This window comes from Tursiops truncatus, chromosome 8, assembly GCF_011762595.2.
Source record: "Tursiops truncatus isolate mTurTru1 chromosome 8, mTurTru1.mat.Y, whole genome shotgun sequence".
In the NCBI taxonomy this organism is placed as follows: domain Eukaryota; kingdom Metazoa; phylum Chordata; class Mammalia; order Artiodactyla; family Delphinidae; genus Tursiops; species Tursiops truncatus.
The window spans coordinates 55,949,658-55,967,640 of record NC_047041.1 but is presented as its reverse complement, the minus strand read 5'-3'; the positions used below and the strand labels follow the sequence as shown (position 1 = coordinate 55,967,640).

The following is a 17,983-nucleotide window of genomic DNA, read 5'->3' as shown; positions in this document are numbered from 1 at the left end:
TTCATGTTCTAAAATCAAACTGGACAAACTTACTCTTTCTGGGTACTGCATCTGTGTTCCCCGTCCTTGAGCTGGGCTTGGTAACACCCACTCAGGAAAGGTCCAGCTGGTCTTTTTTACCTGCCTGCCTACCCCTTGCCCTCTCCCTCCTAGCTCATACTGGCCCTGGGCAGGTCCCTGTTACAGCTGTCGTCAGGCCGCATCTCCCCAGACCAGAGGCTGATCTCAAACCCCTGCAAGAAGCCTGATGAGCTGGGACCTCCTTGGCCTTTTTCTCTCCCTTGGCCATGTCTTTCTGCTTCTGCAACCTGACCTCTTATCCAATTTTCCCCACATCTTTCTTTAAAGAAAGATTTCTCTGCCCCACATAGCAAATAGTGCCTGGTATGTGTGAAAGGTACTGGTGTGTTACGGTCTTCTGCAAAGAGTAGAGGTGTGGGCCCATGTGTTAGTGTTGGCAAGGTGACACCCCAACCAAAACATTGAAGATTAGCATAAACCTAAATGCCAAGTTGTTTATTTGCCTTAAAAGCAGTGATAATCTGTCCCACTTAATGAACACTTTCCACATGCTAGGCACTATGATGAATGCTTTAAAGACACCGTTTAGGGACTTCCCTGGTGGCGCAGTGGTTCAGAATCCGCCTGCCAATGCAGGGGACACGGGTTTGAGCCCTGGTCCGGGAAGATCCCACATGCCGCAGAGCAACTAAGCCCGTGCACCACAACTACTGAGCCTGCGCTCTAGAGCCCACGAGCCACAACTACTGAGCCCATGTGCCACAACTACTGTAGCTCACGTGCCTAGAGCCTGTGCTCCGCAACAAAGAAAAGCCACCGCAATGAGAAGCCCGTGCACTGCAACGAAGAGTAGCCCTCACTCACCGCAGCTAGAGAAAGCCCGAGCACAGCAACGAAGACCCATGCAGCCAATAAATAAATAAATTAATTAATTATAAAAAATAAAATAAAAATATAAGGACACCATTTAATTCAATCACAGAAATCCTATGAGGTTAATGATCATTTCTCCACTTTCCAGATGAAGAATCTGAGACTCAGAAACGTTAAGTGACTTGCTTGAGATCACAAAACTTGTAAGTGGTAGCACTGGGATATGAAACAGATTGAGCTGGCTTCATTATTTCCCCACTGCCCCACCTCTGACAAGCTGTCTACTCCCTCGGCACCCTCCTGGTAGGACACCAGAATCCTTCATGGCACCCGTGCACCGCGATGACCCCATCTGTGTGACATTGCAGGTGCACACCATTCATCACAGCGCATCTCACTGCCTGGAAAGACATCTGGAAACATGTATCCCGAAATGTTTACACTGCTTAACAAGAAGAGTGCTGTTTTTATTTGCTTCTCTATCTTGTCAATGCTTTTTATGAATGTATTTTATTTTTTGAATAGGAAAACTGTTTTCATAATGGTGGGGGCAGGGGGAGTCCTTCTTTTGCTCCCATTCATTCTGCCTGATGTGTCTGTCTGTCTGGCAACCACTTGAGGATCCTGTGAGCCTCAGTTCAAGGACTGGAGCTCTGTGACATCTTTTCCAACACCCTGCCCTCCTCAGTGCCCTATTGTCCCTATTTTGATACCTATGATGCTTATCACACTTATTTACTTGTCTGTATCCCCAGCCCCCAGCCCCAGCTCTGAGTTCCTGGAGGGCAGGAGCAGTGTCAGATTCATCAATGTCCCCAGGACCTGACATAGGCAGTGGTTCCAAGTAATAGTAACTAATGCTAATTGAACACTTACTGAAACGGAGCAGCAGTCCTAGCCCGCCATGTCCTCAGCCTGCCTTTTGTCTGTGGAAAAACTTTAGCCAAAGAATAAGTTTAATCAGAGAAGTGAGGAAATGCAGAAACAAAGGAAAGCAGTCCAACAGGACTAAATAATAATAGTTCAGTCATTAAGCATAGTCCTTTAGTTCCTCTTCAAGGGCTATAGTTAGCATTCTTAGCCATATCCTGTGAGCTGTCTTAGAGATACTGAAAGCCCCACCAGGTGGAAGAAGTTAACTACATGACGACCAGACTATATCCATGACATAAACTGCCACAATTCTGAGACTTGGCCTCAAAGAAATGGGAACAAACCGACCCTGGAACTAGAGACTAACTGTACTTAAAACAATCAAGATGACACTGATCAGACCACTGCATGACTAATTTCAAGAGGACTTTCAGAGCTGACTGTGCTGTTTCTGAATGTAGCCCCCTCCCTCTGTCTATTAAAGCTCTTGCCCACTGATGGTCAGTGGTGGGGAGTCGGCCTTCGGATGGGAGTCCGCCCTCCCCCCCCTAAGATTGCCAGCCTCCAAAATAAAGCAAACTTTCATTTCCACCAACTTTGCCTCCTTATTGGCTTTTGAGCAGTGCAAGCAGCTGGGCCTCCACTTTCGGTAACATGTTCCAGGTGCTTTACTATGTGTTAAGCACTTTCCCTGTATTAATTAATTTAATCTCACCACCACTCTATGGGGTGGGTTAATTATTATTTCCATCCCATTTCACAGATGAGGAAAATTATGCAGAGATCACTTGACCAAGGTCACATAGCTAGCAAACAGTCAGACCAGGGATGTGAACCCAGGCCATCTGGCTCAAGTCTGTGAACTTAAGCACTATGCCACACTGAATAGATGCTTAGAAAACTTTTGCTGAATGAAAAACCCAGAGCTTCTCTAAAATATCATTCAAACTGAAGGATGTTTTGGCTGGTCCCAAAGGCAGGAATTTAAATCCATATCCCAGGCCGCTGTGTGGATCCAGTGATACACAGGAAGTTTGCTCAGAAGAACCTGAACAAGGTTAAATGGTTGTTCTCACTGAGTTTGGCTCTATTCATTTGTTGGACTTTGTTGGACCTCAGTTTATAGAAGAAAAAGGGCTTGTGTATATGGAAGAGGGGGCTGTGACAGTCTCACTTTCCTGGCTCCAGGAACAATACTGAATTCTGCCTGAGGGGCCTCGTCCACCCTAGCTCCAGTCTAGAGCTGATCTGAGCCAGGGTGGGATCCCAGGGATCCACCAAGCATGAAACAGTTCTGAGTTTCCCAGCGCCCCAGGCAAACAGGTAAACAAGATTGGTATGTAACACTCCACTGTAATCTTCTGTTCATTAAGTCTGTGAACAGTTACTAAGTGCCTACTCTCTGCCAATCACTGTGCCTAACCTCATGGAAACAGAGAGGACAGACATCATTGATTTCTGTGGTTGAAAGGATTACAGTAGCACTATTAAAGGGAAATATAAGAGCCATTAGTGGAAGCCATATATGTAACCAAATTTTCTAGTAGCCACATTAAAAAAAAAAAGCAGAAGAAACAGGTGAGCTTAACTATAATAGCATATTTTATTTAACTCAACATATCTAAACTGTTATTGTTTCACCATGTAACCAATATGAAAATCGTTTTTTTTTTTTATACTTTGAAATCTGGAGTGTATTTTACACTTATGGCCCTTTTCCACTCAGACCAGCCACATTTCAAGTGTTCAGCAGCCCTGCGAGGCCAGTGGCTGCCGTATGGGACAGTACAGATTTACAGTCTGATTAAGAGAATAAACTCTTCTTTATCCTGAGCTTCCAGAAGAAAGGATTATGGGATTTGGTGTTGGAGGCTGGGACATTCACATTGTTTCACAAGTGGCCACGTGATCAGAAATCCTATCTGTATGCGGCCCTTGAATATTTTTCCATTTTTATTCATTTTAAATTTCACAAGTGGGACTTCCCTGGTGGTCCAGTGGTTAAGACTCCGCGCTCCCAATGCAGGGGGTACGGGTTCGATCCCTGGTCGGGGAAGGTACTGCATGACGTGTGGCATGGCCAAAAAATAAAAAAATAAATTTCACAAGTGATACATGAAAATACTTTATTATAAGAAAAGTCAAGCAATAAAGTAAATTGCCCCTAAAGCTCCCCCAATACTACTGCAATTCCCCAAGTAAGCTTAGTTATCTATCGGTTGGGTATAGATCCTCCTATGTGTTTATATGCATATCCATTTTAGTTTATTGTACATAAATATTAAACAGTCCATATTGTTCTGAAAATAAGTTTGGTCACAGTGATATTTCTTGGTGCTCTTTTCTTGGTGCTCTTTTAATCACTACATAATATTCCATAACCATTTCCCTACTGCAGGGCTTTCAGGTTGTTTTTAATTTATGTTTTCATTGTTACTAATAGTACCATAATAAACATTCTTGCACCACTTTCATTTACATTTGTGTGTTTTTCTGGAGTAGATAAAAACAAACATATTTGCTGGGCCAAAGGGAATTGTCTTAAGTTAGAGTAGGTACCATTAAGCTGCCTTCCCAAAGGAAGCCCAGTTTACACCCCACCTACAGGGTGAGGATGCTCTCTTTCTCACACCCTTCTGTACACTGGATCTTATTTTTATCGGAAGTAGGGGTAACAGAAGTGTGAGTCTTTTAGCAATGATACAAGACAATAAACTTTTTAAATTCTTGGGGAATTTCCTGGCAATCCAGTGGTTAGGACTCAGTGCTTCCACTGCCATGGGCCCAGGTTCGATCCCTGGTTGGGGAAATAAGATCCCACAAGCCATGCAGCAAGGCCAATAAATAAATAAATTAATTAATTAATTAAAGTTCTTTAAAAATTTATTCTATTGTATTGTTCTCTTGATATCCACAGACTCAATTCAACGCCCAGAGTGAGTCACTGATGAACTTTAATCAAATCATTGAGAATGTGATGGCATCATCATATCTCACTTGGAGGCGTTATTATCTAAAGGAAGTGATGACCAAATGTAGTCGATATTATCCTCAAACAATAATCTCTTAAGAGGTGCTCTAGTGCAGGGGTCCCCAACCCCTGGACCGGTATCAGTGTGCAGCCTGTTGAACTGGGCCGCACAGCAGGAGCTGGGCAGCGGACGAGCGAAGCTTCATCTGTCACTCCCCACCGCTCGCGTTACTGCCTGAACCATTCCCCCCCGCATCCTGTCCATGGAAAAATTGTCTTCCATAAAACTGGTCCCTGGTGCCAAAAAGGTTGGGGACCACTTCGTCTAGTGGAGACTGATGTACCTACCCTCTCTCTGTCAATCCAGTTTTCCCTCTAGGACTGGCACAGATCCCTGGTTCTTCGGTTGAACACTGGAAAAAGTTGTTGGCTTATTCAGAGGTCTTGTAGGAAAAAAACATAAACCGTTGAACACTCAGCCCAGCTAGATGCTCACCCCATGAGAGGTCCTCGGGAAGCAAGACCTATAGAGCCTGGTTAAGCAGAAGGGCTCCTCTGTCCTCCCACCTCACTGAGCCGGGAGGCAGACACACCCACCTTCACTCACTCAATTTATTTATTTATTTATTTTTAAATTTATTTATTTATTTATTTTTGGCTGCACTGGGTCTTCATTACTGCGAGCGCGGGCTGTCTCTAGTTGCGGCGAGCAGGGGCTACTCTTCGTTGTGGTGTGCAGGCTTCTCACTGCGGTGGCTTCTCTTTGCTGTGGAGCACGGGCTCTAGGCACACAGGCTTCAGTAGTTGTGGCACACGGGCTCAATAGTTGTGGCTGGCGGGCTCAGTAGCTGTGGCTGGCGGGCTCTAGAGTGCAGGCCCAGTAGTTGTGGCCCACGGGCTTAGTTGCTCTGCGGCATGTGGGATCCTCCCGGACCAGGGCTTGAACCTATGTCCCCTGCATTGGCAGGCGGATTCTTAACCACTGCACCACCAGGGAAGTCCCTTAACTCACTCAATTTAAATTCTCTCTTCTTTTTTTGCCAAGCTCCTCTAGTTGGATCGGCATGTGTTAAATGCTTTCTATGAGATTCCACTGTGCTGGTCTTCAAGTGACTGAACTGTACTCCAAAACTGTGGGCTATATTCATTCAACCAGGCAAGTCTCACCTTTGATTTTTAGGAATTTCAGGACAGGACCTGGGTGGTACTCACAGACATGTGGCCCTCTCTTCATAGTTCCAGGTACACTCCTGTGGCATGAAGGGCCAAACTGAGTAAACCTTGTTTACATTTTGGATATCCAGGAAGGGATTAAGTCATTCTCGCAGTCCCAACTTTTTTTTTTGGCCACACTGCGAAGCTTGCGGGATCTTAGTTCCCCCACCAGGGATTGAACCTGCGCCCCCTGCAGTGGAAGCGAGGAGTCTTAACCACTGGACTGCCAGGGAAGTCCCAAAGTCAGATATCTTCCGCCCTCCGCCACCCCGCCATGCCGAACAGCTGACCAGGGATTGAACCCTGGGCCCTTGACAGAAAGCACAGGGTCCTAACCACTGGACCACCAGGGAATTCCCTCACGGTCCCAACTTTTAATTAGAATTCAGTGTAGGGACTTATCTGGTGGTCCAGTGGCTAAGACTCTGAGTTCCCAATGCAGGGGGCCTGGGTTCGATCCCTGGCCAGGGAACTAGATCCCACATGTCGCAGCTAAGAGTTCGCATGCCGCAACTAAAGACTCTGCATGCTGCAACAAAGATCCTGCACACGGCAACGAAGATGCAGTGTGCCGCAATGAAGACCCAGTGCAGCCAAATAAATAAATATTCTTTTCAAAAAAAGAATTCAGGACTTCCCCAGCAGCACAGTGGTTAAGAATCCGCCTGCCAGAGGGGTGGGGTAGGGAGCGTGGGAGGGAGATGCAAGAGGGAGGATATATGGGGATGTATGTATAGCTGATTCACTTTGTTATAAAGCAGAAACTAGCACACCATTGTAAAGCAATTATACTCCAATAAAGATGTTTAAAAAAAAAAAAAGAATCCACCTGCCAATGCAGGGGACACGGGTTCAAGCCCTGGTCTGGGAAGATCCCACATGCCGTGGAGCAACTAAGCTCATGCGCCACAACTACTGAGCCCATGAGCCACAACTACTGAGCCCATGTGCCTAGAGTCTGTGCTCCGCAATAAGAGAAGCCACCATAATGAGAAGCCCACACACCACAATGAAGAGTAGACTCCGCTCACCTCAACTAGAGAAAGCCCTCGCACAACAAGACCCAACACAGCCAAAAAAAAAAAAATTAAAAAAAAAGAATTCAGTGTATTGTGACTACTATTATTTTTACAGCGTTATTTTGAGTAATATAACGTCTTCTTAATAATAGTTAGATAAAGTGAAAGGCATTATGATAAAGCTAAAGGTTTCCTTCATGGGCTTTCTCCTGGGACCAGAGGACAATACCCAGGCAGGCATACTCTTGTGTCATTGGGGAAGGGCAGCAGACGAGCAACTGTGGAGACTCCAGTGGCGACGTTTACCTGAAAGAACTTGCCATTGTCTGATCCTTAGCTGTGAGTCTCTGCAACTTGGTTTTGTGGGCAACCCAGTAAGCCATGGCACTTGTAAGCAAATTCATATGAACCACACAACCAAAAACTGATCTAGAATTCATGCACTGATTTGCTTGATAATCAAACTTTGATTGACACTGGGCCTGAGCCAGGCCATATCCTAGACTCTGGATGTAATGAACAAAACAGGCTTGGTCTCAGCTCTTATGGAGCTTACAGTCTAGTGGGAGAAATATATTGACAGGCCATTCCAACCCAGTGAGATGAGTGTTATAGTTATGGGAGTAACTAGGAGAGGCCCAATCCTAGAGGAAGTGACAGAGGGAGATGACACATGGAGAAAAAAGCTTGTTCCTGATTTCCTTACCTCAGTGAGCGTTGTCACTAAGCATCCACTCCTGGTGTCATTCTCAATTTCCCCCTCAACCTCAATCCATCACCAAGGTACATCAGGTCCACAGAATGTCTTTTTGGCTCATCCAATTCTTTCCATCTTCCCTGGTCCCTCTGTACAGCTCCCCCCAGAACTCTGTTAATTCCATGATTATAGGACAGAGCTCAGCATCAGAGTTGTTTCAGCGCTGGGGAAAAGCTCAAATGGCTTCTAGGACCAGACAATAAGTGAGTGAAGCTGCCAGAGACCTTGGCACATTGAAAAACGCTTTTCCATATAAGAGGGAAGGAGAGTGCTGCTATGAGGAAATGTGGGCCCAGTATTTTGCTAGACTTTTCTATATTTTTAAGAAAACCTAGAATAGTTTTATAGAGAAATCTGATTTTTAAATGGAGGCAAACTATTCAGGTTTAAAATAAAACTGTTCATCACAAGGAAAATTTTTTTCTTTCTTTTTTTTGTATCTATATGAGATGATGGATGTTAGCTGAACCTTTTGTGGTAATCATTTCTTGATTACCACAAGCCACTTCATGATGTATGTAAATCAAGCCATTATGTTGTATGCCTTAAACTTATACATTGATGTATGTCAAGTATTTCTCAATAAAGCTGGGAAAAAAACTGTTGGTGAAGTGTTAAGGAGTGAAGTGTGCTGATGTCTGCAAGTAGCTTTGAAACGCATCAAAAGATGCATCGTTGTGTGGATAGAGGGATGGATAAATATATGATAAAGCAAATATAGCAAAAATGTTAATTGCAGCACCTAGGTGATGAATATATGGGTGTGCACTGTACAGTCCTTCCAACTTTTCTGTACACTTGAAATTTTTCGTAATAAAATGTGAGGGGAAATTTTTTTAATTGAAAAAGAATTGTGAGCCACTATTGTGACTTCTGTTACAAGTTGTAACAGACTATGAAAGTGAGGTAGAGGTAAATGGGTTAATAATATAAAGGGAATTAAACAGTCCTTAGGGGGGAAAAAACAGTCCTTAGAATATTTAATACATATTAGATACTATTATTATTATCATTTGGAACAGAGGAAATGGACACAGATTGGAAGAGATAGGCGCCTCAATGAATTTCATTGAGGGCTTTCAGCCAATTTTCATTACAGCGTAAAGTGTAGGGACCAGGGTTCCATGCATTTGTTGTGTGAGCTTATAACTGTAATTTCCATCTCTGCGCCGGACGTTGCTCGTTTTTTGGACTCTAAACCCCCTTGTAGTTTTTAAGTTCCGATTGATCTGATCCTGTTTCTTCCTATAGGTGTCTACATTACTCTTCTCTTTCCTTTTACCTCCTTCCTAAAGTAAAAACTACATTTCCCATGAGCGCCTACAGGCGTCGACGTCGCGCAGTTCTTTGTCGTCGAACCGCGCCCTTTATCCGCACTTCCTCCCACTAACCCCTCCTTTTCCTTTCGGCGGCGCGTGGCGGCAAGATGGCGGTGCAGATATCCAAGAAGAGGAAGGTGAGACACACCGGGGCCCGGTTGCAGGGAACTTTGGAGCCGCGCGGGTCAGGAGTTTCTCTGGGTGCCGTCGCGAGCCCCGCGGCTCCCTGCCATGCCTCGGGCAGTGACTGGGCCGCGTGGCATTCCCGTGGGCCGCGGATGGCGGTTGATAGAGCGCAGGCCCGAGCCGGGCGAGCGCAGTATGGTGGGGATGGGAGAGAGAGATTTCTGCCGGTTCTGGGCGGAGAGCAGAGATGAGCACCGGGGACCCCTCCTACCCCGGAGAAGGCGCTTGTGAGCATTTCTTGGTCAATCAATAAAATTAGTGAACGTGTGGTGTTTTGAGGGCATGAGCCATTTCCCTCATCTTAACTGTGGCTTTGGGAAAGGGCTGTAGCAGTGTATTCTTCCTGTCTTCTTACTAGTCCTGTCGGGGTGCAGCCTTCTGACCCCAAAGACCTCAGTCGGGAAGGTTACTGACAATTTCTTGTTCCAGCTGGGGCCAAGGAAAAGTTCTGGGGAAATGGAGGGGGGACCTGGGGGAAACGCTTCCTTGAGTTTAATTCTTTGCTTTTCCATGGGAGAGAAGTGTGTAAAGTGCATTTGGTTTTAGACAATTTGCCATTTTGTGTACGCATAACATCTATGTTAAGGTGAAATCCACACGCTTTTGTGAGTTGGGATTTGCCGACTTTGTGAAACACCTGGGAATAATTAAGGCAATAATTAAGGTGGCTGGGATTCTCATGGGCCCAGTTGTGTCTACAGGTGAGACTGCTTAACTAAAGTCACTATCTGCTCTTTTTGCTGGTTGCAAACATAGTGTTCCTGCTGTGCTGAATTAGTTATAAATGTGCCATTTAAGAGCAGTTTTTTGTTTAGCATGTGTACATATAAATGATAGTTTTAAAACCCTTCAGTGAAGAGAAGATGACGAGTCTGACTGGAGGTGTTCTCTTTGTCCATGTGGCTCCTACCCTGTGCTGCGTTCTGTGGCACAGTTTTAAGGGCCCTGAGTCAAAGTAACTTCCAAAAGATGACCTAGAGGCATTTGTCTGAGAAGGGTTGCCATGTTTTTTCTGGAACAAAGGTAAAATAATCGATGATGGGTCATTTGTTGGAGGCGTTGAGTTTTGATGAGGGTTGCATTGGTGGAAAGGCTGGGCTAGAAAAAGTGAGCCTGCGCCCACATCCTAATTTTGAATTTACTTTTTGGTTAGTTTGTTGCTGATGGCATATTCAAAGCTGAACTGAATGAGTTTCTCACTCGGGAGCTGGCTGAAGATGGGTACTCTGGAGTTGAGGTCCGAGTTACACCAACCAGGACAGAAATCATTATCTTGGCTACCAGGTAAAAATTCGTTTTTCTGGCCATCGCCTGTAATTGTCGTCTGTACTAAGGTGGTCTTTTCTGTAAACTTAGGGGGACAATCAATGAATTTAGTCTTACTGAATGTAATTTTTTTAAGCTGCATTTAGAAAAAAAATTAACTCTAGTTTTTGTCATCCAAAATTTATACTTGGCTTGTGTCAGATGAATGAGATTTTACTACCACACATGCGCAAGATTTAAAATCACATCTGGAATTTTATGAGAGCTGTGAATTGCCATTCTTTATTTTCCCCAGGACACAGAATGTTCTTGGTGAGAAGGGCCGGCGGATCCGGGAATTGACTGCTGTGGTTCAGAAGAGATTTGGCTTCCCTGAGGGCAGTGTAGAGGTGAGTGGTCCTGGTTTATGCCAGAGGTTACTGTGGACCTGGAAATGGCTCTTTAGGATGGTACTTCTGAAAACCCATATTATCACCCTGAAAAGTTATTTGTGATCAGTGAGTAATACAAATGGATTGGTATTTTGTTGAAGTTCTTCTCATAAGCACTTAGCAGGATTTTACATTCACCTTGGGTATAGTAATGATACATATGAAGGATTGGATGCCCCATCGGTCTCCTTGGTGTGGCCATAGAAAGAGCTAGGGGTGGGAGGGCAATGAGGAATAGTTCAGCCTATGTCACTGAGTGTGTGTTAGGTGTGGGCATTAGAAGTGCTTTAGTACTTGGGTAGTACAATGATACATAAAATGGTGTATGCTTGTATAATGGATGTACTGGTTTTTATTTGAAAACAGTGGCAAAGGTAAGAAATTCAAGGATGTGCCTTGTTTCCTTCTTAAAGCTTTATGCTGAAAAGGTGGCCACGAGAGGTCTGTGTGCCATTGCCCAGGCAGAGTCTCTGCGTTACAAACTCCTAGGAGGCCTTGCTGTGCGGAGGTAAGTGTCCTGAGATTTTTAATGGTTGTGTCCTTTTGTGGTTCAGAATATCAGCATTTTGTTCATTTAGTAAATGAACTCTTTTTATGTGACAGGCTCGGCTAGTCTCTGAGGGTTTTAACAATAAGACGTTGCTAATCCATGTCGTCACTGAACTGGCGGCCTAATAAGAAAGACTTGTAAAGAATCAAGTTTTTAAAGAGTGGTGGGTGCTCTGGTGGAGAACTATTCTGGGTGTGCTTTGGGAGTAAAACAAAAGTAGAACGGGGTGGTGCGGGGGAGTGGTTAGGGTTCCTTTTGGAGTCATTCAGATCCATTATGTGTTGTTAATTCTCTGGGGACTGTAAAGAGCTAAGACTCATCCCTGATGAGAGCTTAAAATCTAGTCAGATTTCCGTGTATGTAGATAGTAACATGAGGAGTGAAGGACATGAGGTGGTTAGATTCGCCCTAGCGCTGGGCCTGCTCGTAATATTGCAGCTGGCAGTTCTTTGAGTAGTTCCACTCTTTGTGGAGTAAATGGAAATGCCTTGCCTGGGTGTCTGGAATTTGTTAATACTTAACGCAGAGCCCTGGGAGGTTTTTCAGCGGAGGAGGGACGCTAGAGCTGTGCTGTAGACAGGTTGACATGGTGGCAGTGCTGTAGGCAAGGATGTGCAGAAGACTGCCCACCTGGTTTGAACGCCAGCTCTGCCGCTTAGAACAGTGATTCGCAAAAGTTTGGTCCGTGGGCCAGCATCACTGCCATCATCCGAGGACTGGTTAGAAATAAATTCTCAGTCTCCAGTCCGGGCTCACTGAATTGGGAAATAGGGGGTGCAGCCCAGCTGTCTGTCGTCATAATCCCTCCAGGTGAATTTTGCACACACCAGAGTGGTTCATTTTAACCTTGAGGCGTTCCTAGTGTGCAGCCAAGGTTGGAAAGCACTTGGTTAGAAGGAACTTCGTGTGTTTCCCTAAGGAATTCCCTAAGATTAGGTGTGATGGGAATGGAAGAAAGTTTCTAGCTCTTGGGTCAGGCTCTGGTCAGACTTATTCTCCATTAAAGGAACATTGAAAGTAGTCAGTGCAGGCTAATGAGTGTTTTTTCTTTAGCATGGTGGGGTTGAGCAATCCTGTCTGGTGATAACACAACTGGCCATTTGTCTCTTGCGCTCCCGAAGGGCCTGCTATGGTGTGCTGCGGTTCATCATGGAGAGTGGGGCCAAAGGCTGCGAGGTCGTGGTGTCGGGGAAGCTCCGAGGACAGAGGGCTAAATCCATGAAGTTTGTGGATGGCCTGATGATCCACAGTGGGGACCCTGTTAACTACTATGTTGATACTGCCGTGCGCCACGTGCTGCTCAGACAGGGTGAGCAGCCAGGAGTGCTTGGGGCAAGGGGCTTTTAAACGGGTAGACGTGGTTTTATATACACACCTCAGTGTTTGGGGAATTTGTCTGGGAGTCGTGGAGCAATTTTGTTTAGCTTCGTTGGAGAGAGTTGGTTTGTCCTTGTCTCGGCCACTTGTGTACCCTTCAGTGATGACACGATGACGAGTCAGAAAGGGCACATCCTGCTCTTGGTCCTTGTCAGTGCCACGTTCTGTGGTGCTGTGCATGGGTTCCTTTTGCAAAAGTGTCCTCTTCATTGATTGATTAGAGGCATTTGTCTGAGAAGGGACCAGACCCAGGGCTTCTTGAGTAGCCTCCTGTTTTCCTTCTGCTCCATCCCGTTGTGTAGTGGGGGGCGATGGAACCATAGCTCGGTCTTAACTATGGCATCTTCTAGGTGTGCTGGGCATCAAGGTAAAGATCATGCTGCCTTGGGACCCAACTGGTAAGATTGGCCCTAAGAAGCCCCTGCCTGATCACGTGAGCATTGTGGAACCCAAAGATGAAATACTGCCCACCACTCCCATCTCCGAACAGAAGGGTGGGAAGCCAGAGCCGCCTGCCATGCCTCAGCCGGTACCCACAGCATAATAGGTATGTCTGTAAGGCCCTCTGGGGGCAGAATAGGACCCTATCCCGTTGTCCTTGTTAACACTTGTGTCCCACGCTGTGAGAGCACCTAGTGGATAAAAATCGGATTACACTTGCTTTACATGAGAGAACACAGGTTGGAGCCAGGGACTCATTTAACATGGTATGCTATTGGGAGGAGTGTGTGCCTTTGGTCTCTTTAAGACATTCCTACGTTTACCACTGTTGTAAATGAGTTTTTCTTTATTATCCTCCCTTAAAATTTTCAAGGCACTCTTGCTAGTAATTAGCTGTTCTGAAGCAACCCCCTTAAAACAGTAACAACAAGCCTCTCCTGTGCCCAGCGCCTGTTGTGTTGTTTCTAGACATTCTTTGTGTATTAATTTTCATGCGAACCGGATATTCAGGTGTATTTTCTGTTCTTATTGTACTTTATTTGTTTTATTTGGTTTCAGGGTCTCCTTGGCCGCTGGATCTGGAGTCTGGATGTTGCTCTATAAAGACCTTTAATAAAATCTTTTTAAAAGACCTGTGGCCTGACTAGACTCTACATCCAGTATTCAGACTGATGGTCATGTCACTCCATGAGACCATTGCTTGATAGATTCTTAAGGCTGTCTGGTTAACAGTGTTCGTGTGCTTTCCCTCAAAATCCTGTTGGTTTCAGTTGTACTTGTGAGGAGAGGTCCGGAACAGGAGGACCCAAGCAGAAGTAACCAAGGAAATACCTTGTGGGGGAGTAAATCTGGTGACGGTGGTGGCTGATTGTTAACAGGGCAGCACCTTGATTGACTCAACCTGGAGTTCAGGGTTAGAGGTTTAGAAGGACATATTTAGGATCATTTTCTCTATTGCACATAGAAAATGTAATGACCATTACGTTTTGGGTTATGCTGTGCTCTAGGTGGTGTTCATTTCTAGGTATATACATTCTCATTTAATCCTCAACATCTCTAAAAGGGAATTTGATTGTGCTGCTGATGAAGAAAGAGCCTGATGCTCAGAAGTAAGTTTGCCTAAGCATTATAGAGCTGCGGTTAGAATCCACATTTCTATGTCCTGTTCTCTTAACCATTACACTCTAGAAAAGTATAAAGAACATTTAAATTATCTACAGTTTTATCTGTGATATTTTGAAGGTGTTTGCTGTTATGTATCTATTAGAAATTGGGTGCTTTTCACTTATTCAGGTGAAACTAGTGAGGGACAGGCTGGCATAAAAATCCTACAAGATTAATTAGAGGTAGTGAATTATGTTGAGGGCACGCTGACATTATCTGTGTGTGTGTCCCCTTTTAACAGAGCCTTGGATGTTTCTACTGTCTAGAGAGTAACATCTCATTGTTTTTGTCAGTGTTAATGGAGTTGAGACCATGTCTCAGTAGAAATACTTTACAATTCTCCAACCACTGAAATAGCTCATGTGTTAATGACCATTTACTGTGTTCCAGGGAGTGGGTTCATGTAAATGTTTTATCTTGTGGCTAGGAACTAGAGCCTGAATACAAATTTTTTCATTTCCCTGTGCTTTCCCTTACCCTGGAGTGGCACGTTTCCAGGAATGAGCCCTTTCTCAAGCGAAAGAAAGTTTTATGGAAAGGGCTGAGAGAGGTGGTTACTGAAAAATGTTAACGTGAGAACTGAGCTAAGCTGATTTATTCCTGTATTTATTTCTGGGCTTATGATGTAGTTCATTTATGAGGAGACTGTTGGTAGTGAAACCATTTCAACTAATTTGAGCCTGTGCCTGTGGAGTAGTGGTGCTGGAAACAGGTTAAGACAGTCCTGGTCATCTAGAATCTTAGTGTCTAGTACTGGCATTGCCAGTCAGTTCTTTGCATATTTGATCAGGTGATCTTTTAAATTTATTTTCCTAGTGAGTTTTCTGCAAACTTAAAACTGGAGGTCAAGTCTGTCATTCAGTAGTGCTGTTAACATACCACCAGGTGGTGCTGTAACAGGAAGGGTGCACCAAAGTAGCTTGGGGAGGGAGAAGTAAACTCATGAAGTGTAACACATGTGCAGAAAAGTATGCAAATTATTAGTGTGCAAGTATGCAGCTTGAATTATCAGTGTGAACACCTCTGTCTACCCATTACTCAGGTGGAGGAGGGGTTAAATTAAGTGTTAAGTTACTTAAGAAAATCACGTAAGATGTAATGTAGCGCTGACATGAGCATTCCATAATCACAGCTCATCAAGAAGTGCAAACTACCTTAGAGGATGTCATCACTACCACCCTGCGATTCCCAGTGAATGATTTTTTCAGCCGTCCTTTTCTTTGCTTCACTTCCTTTGAGGTTCAGGTTTCCAGGTGTGCATCTGATGTCTAACCTTGTGGCCAGACTCATGCCGTGGCCCCTCCCCTCAGTAGGCAAGGTGTTGATGCTGGTCAGCCAAGACCATGTTGTGAAATGGCCTTGGGACTGCCTGGTGGGAATAATGGCTGTTGGCAACATGGAAGCAAGTGCTGAAGCCTTCCATGGACTCTTCACCAAAAGATTATTGTTAGGCTCTGAAGAGTTATTAGGTTCTGGTCATTAGGACTCCTGGCAGCTGGTGATGGGGGCCTCAAAAGCTGGGTGCTGATTGAACCACTTGCCCATCAGGCAAGGAAAGAACACCTGCTGGCATGGGAGAGTGTGGGAATAGGCCTAAAGGGCAAACAAGGTTGGAGACCAACAGCACTGTAGAACCAGGAAAGGCACAGGAACTGGTGGGGTCCAGATGATGGTTAATTTTAGGGAGATGGGTTCCACCCCCAGACAATCTGGTTTTGCAAACCACTGTTGAAAAGGCTGCTATAACCCACAGCAGAGTGGAGGCTTGGGGCTGGCACACCCTCCCATCTCCCACCCCAGGTCAGCTAATCTCCACTCCTAGCTGGGAAATGAGGCAAAGGCTGTGAGGGTGTCAGCACAGTGAGAGTGGAGGATACCTTTCCCTTGCAGAGCACTTTACAAAGGAGACTCGAGGGGTTGTGGGGAGAAACTGGGCTTTGCAATCAGAGATCTGGGTTTAAATGCTGGCACCAGCACTCATTCACTGAGAGGATGCCTTTGGACTTTTCTGATCCTCAGTTACCTCACAGGGCTGTTATGGGAGTTAAAGGAGATCTAAATATCAGTATGTTTCCCTACTATGTGTCATTTATATCATCTGGAGACAAGTTACAAGCCCAGGCCTTCAGGTCAGTCTGTCTGGGTTCAAAATTAAATCCACAACTTTTAGCAGTACAAGCATGGGCACATCAGTTACATACCTGTGCCTTTGTTCATCTGCATGTTTTTAGCAGTGCCTGGCTCATAGCAAGTGCTCAGTAAATGCTAGCCGTTATTACTACCTACTTAGCATATCTATCCTCTTGGAAATCATTAATAGCTAACTTCATGGTAATGGATTCTTCCCCATCCTAACTGTAAGGGCCCTGACCACAGGGGCCATGCTTTCTGCTTCTACAGGGAAGTGAGCATAGCTGGGCAGGTATCACTAGCCCCATTTTACATGGCCTTTTTCTGTGCCGTGTTTCATTTAGTGATTGTTTCTGAGCTCCAGTGTGGCTACGTATAAATGAAGCTGTTGTATGTCAGTAAGGCCTGTCAACATCAGACCAAGAAAACATTTAGGTATCGTTGATAGTCAACATTTTCTGTCTCTAAAGATAGTTTTTCTTAACTATTTTCTCCCTAAGAGACATGAGATCTTGACATTATTTTATGAAATGGCTATTAAGCCATTTCTCTATTTGTTACTAATCAAAGCTACATTTATAACTTGATAAGCAGCATGACCATGGTGAGGAGATTATTGTTATAGATTATTATATGCCCTGAGCCTGCTGTGGGTGTATCATTTAATCTTCCCAACATCCCTGTTATGGGCAGATTCCATTACTAACTTCATTTTATAGCAGTGTTGATTAACCCATGCAATACATCTTAGGAAAATACAGTTTGACCCTTAACAATGGGGGCATCAGGGGTGCAGACCCTGACTTAACAGTCAACTCTGTATATGCGGTTCCTCCATATCTGCTGTTCAGCATCTGTGGATTCAACTAACCCCGGGTAGTTTAGTACTATAGTATTTACCATTGAGAAAAATCCGCATATAAGTGGACCGGTATAGTTGAAACCCATATTGTTCATGGGTCAGCTGTACTTAGACTGTCTCAGAGAGATTACCACTTCTCATTTGAGAACAAGTAACATGAGATCCTAGATTGGCAACAACTTATCCCAAACTCTTGTTTCTACAACAACAAAAAAGATGGAGACCTGTAGCTCTGAAATTCAAATGAAACCACACTTCTGCTGCTCAGTCCTGTATTGCACTAATAGTTCAGCCGGCCAGGTGCAGCTGGGCCTTTGTCCTCTGGTGAGGACAGCTATGATGGGTTCATCCTGCCCTCACTGGCAAGCCATTGACTGCCCCCATGACGAGCTTGCACCCGACAGTCCTTTGTGTGGTGAACCAGAGAAGCTGGAGCCATTAAAATCCAAAATTGCCTAGAGAGAGGGTAGGGCTCCCGTAACCTTTAATAATGTATTTGCTTTACAGGGGGAGGGGAAGGGAGAGCAT

General features: G+C 44.8%; 1 protein-coding gene and 2 non-coding genes across 3 annotated transcripts; all 3 read left to right on the top strand.

Annotated features, from left to right (window-relative positions):
- Positions 1–9,072: 9,072 nt before the first annotated feature.
- RPS3 (ribosomal protein S3) lies at positions 9,073–13,930 on the top strand. The gene is made up of 7 exons (XM_004312937.4): positions 9,073–9,185; positions 10,388–10,518; positions 10,796–10,889; positions 11,345–11,439; positions 12,603–12,790; positions 13,209–13,405; positions 13,858–13,930. Exons 1-6 carry the CDS (start codon positions 9,156–9,158, stop codon positions 13,400–13,402), a joined length of 732 nt encoding a protein of 243 aa, XP_004312985.1. The 5' UTR covers positions 9,073–9,155; the 3' UTR covers positions 13,403–13,405; positions 13,858–13,930.
- LOC117313498 (small nucleolar RNA SNORD15) lies at positions 10,082–10,231 on the top strand. Its single transcript, XR_004528002.1, has one exon. It is a non-coding gene; the product is annotated as a small nucleolar RNA SNORD15 (small nucleolar RNA).
- On the top strand, positions 12,954–13,098 carry LOC117313497 (small nucleolar RNA SNORD15). The gene has a single exon (XR_004528001.1). It is a non-coding gene; the product is annotated as a small nucleolar RNA SNORD15 (small nucleolar RNA).
- Positions 13,931–17,983: the final 4,053 nt, after the last annotated feature.

Coding starts and splice junctions, on each gene's coding strand:
- RPS3 (XM_004312937.4), top strand. CDS start 9,156: ATGGCGGTGCAGATATCCAAGAAGAGGAAG. Junction 10,519..10,795: donor ATCATTATCTTGGCTACCAG/GTAAAAATTCGT, acceptor TATTTTCCCCAG/GACACAGAATGTTCTTGGTG. Junction 12,791..13,208: donor CCACGTGCTGCTCAGACAGG/GTGAGCAGCCAG, acceptor GGCATCTTCTAG/GTGTGCTGGGCATCAAGGTA.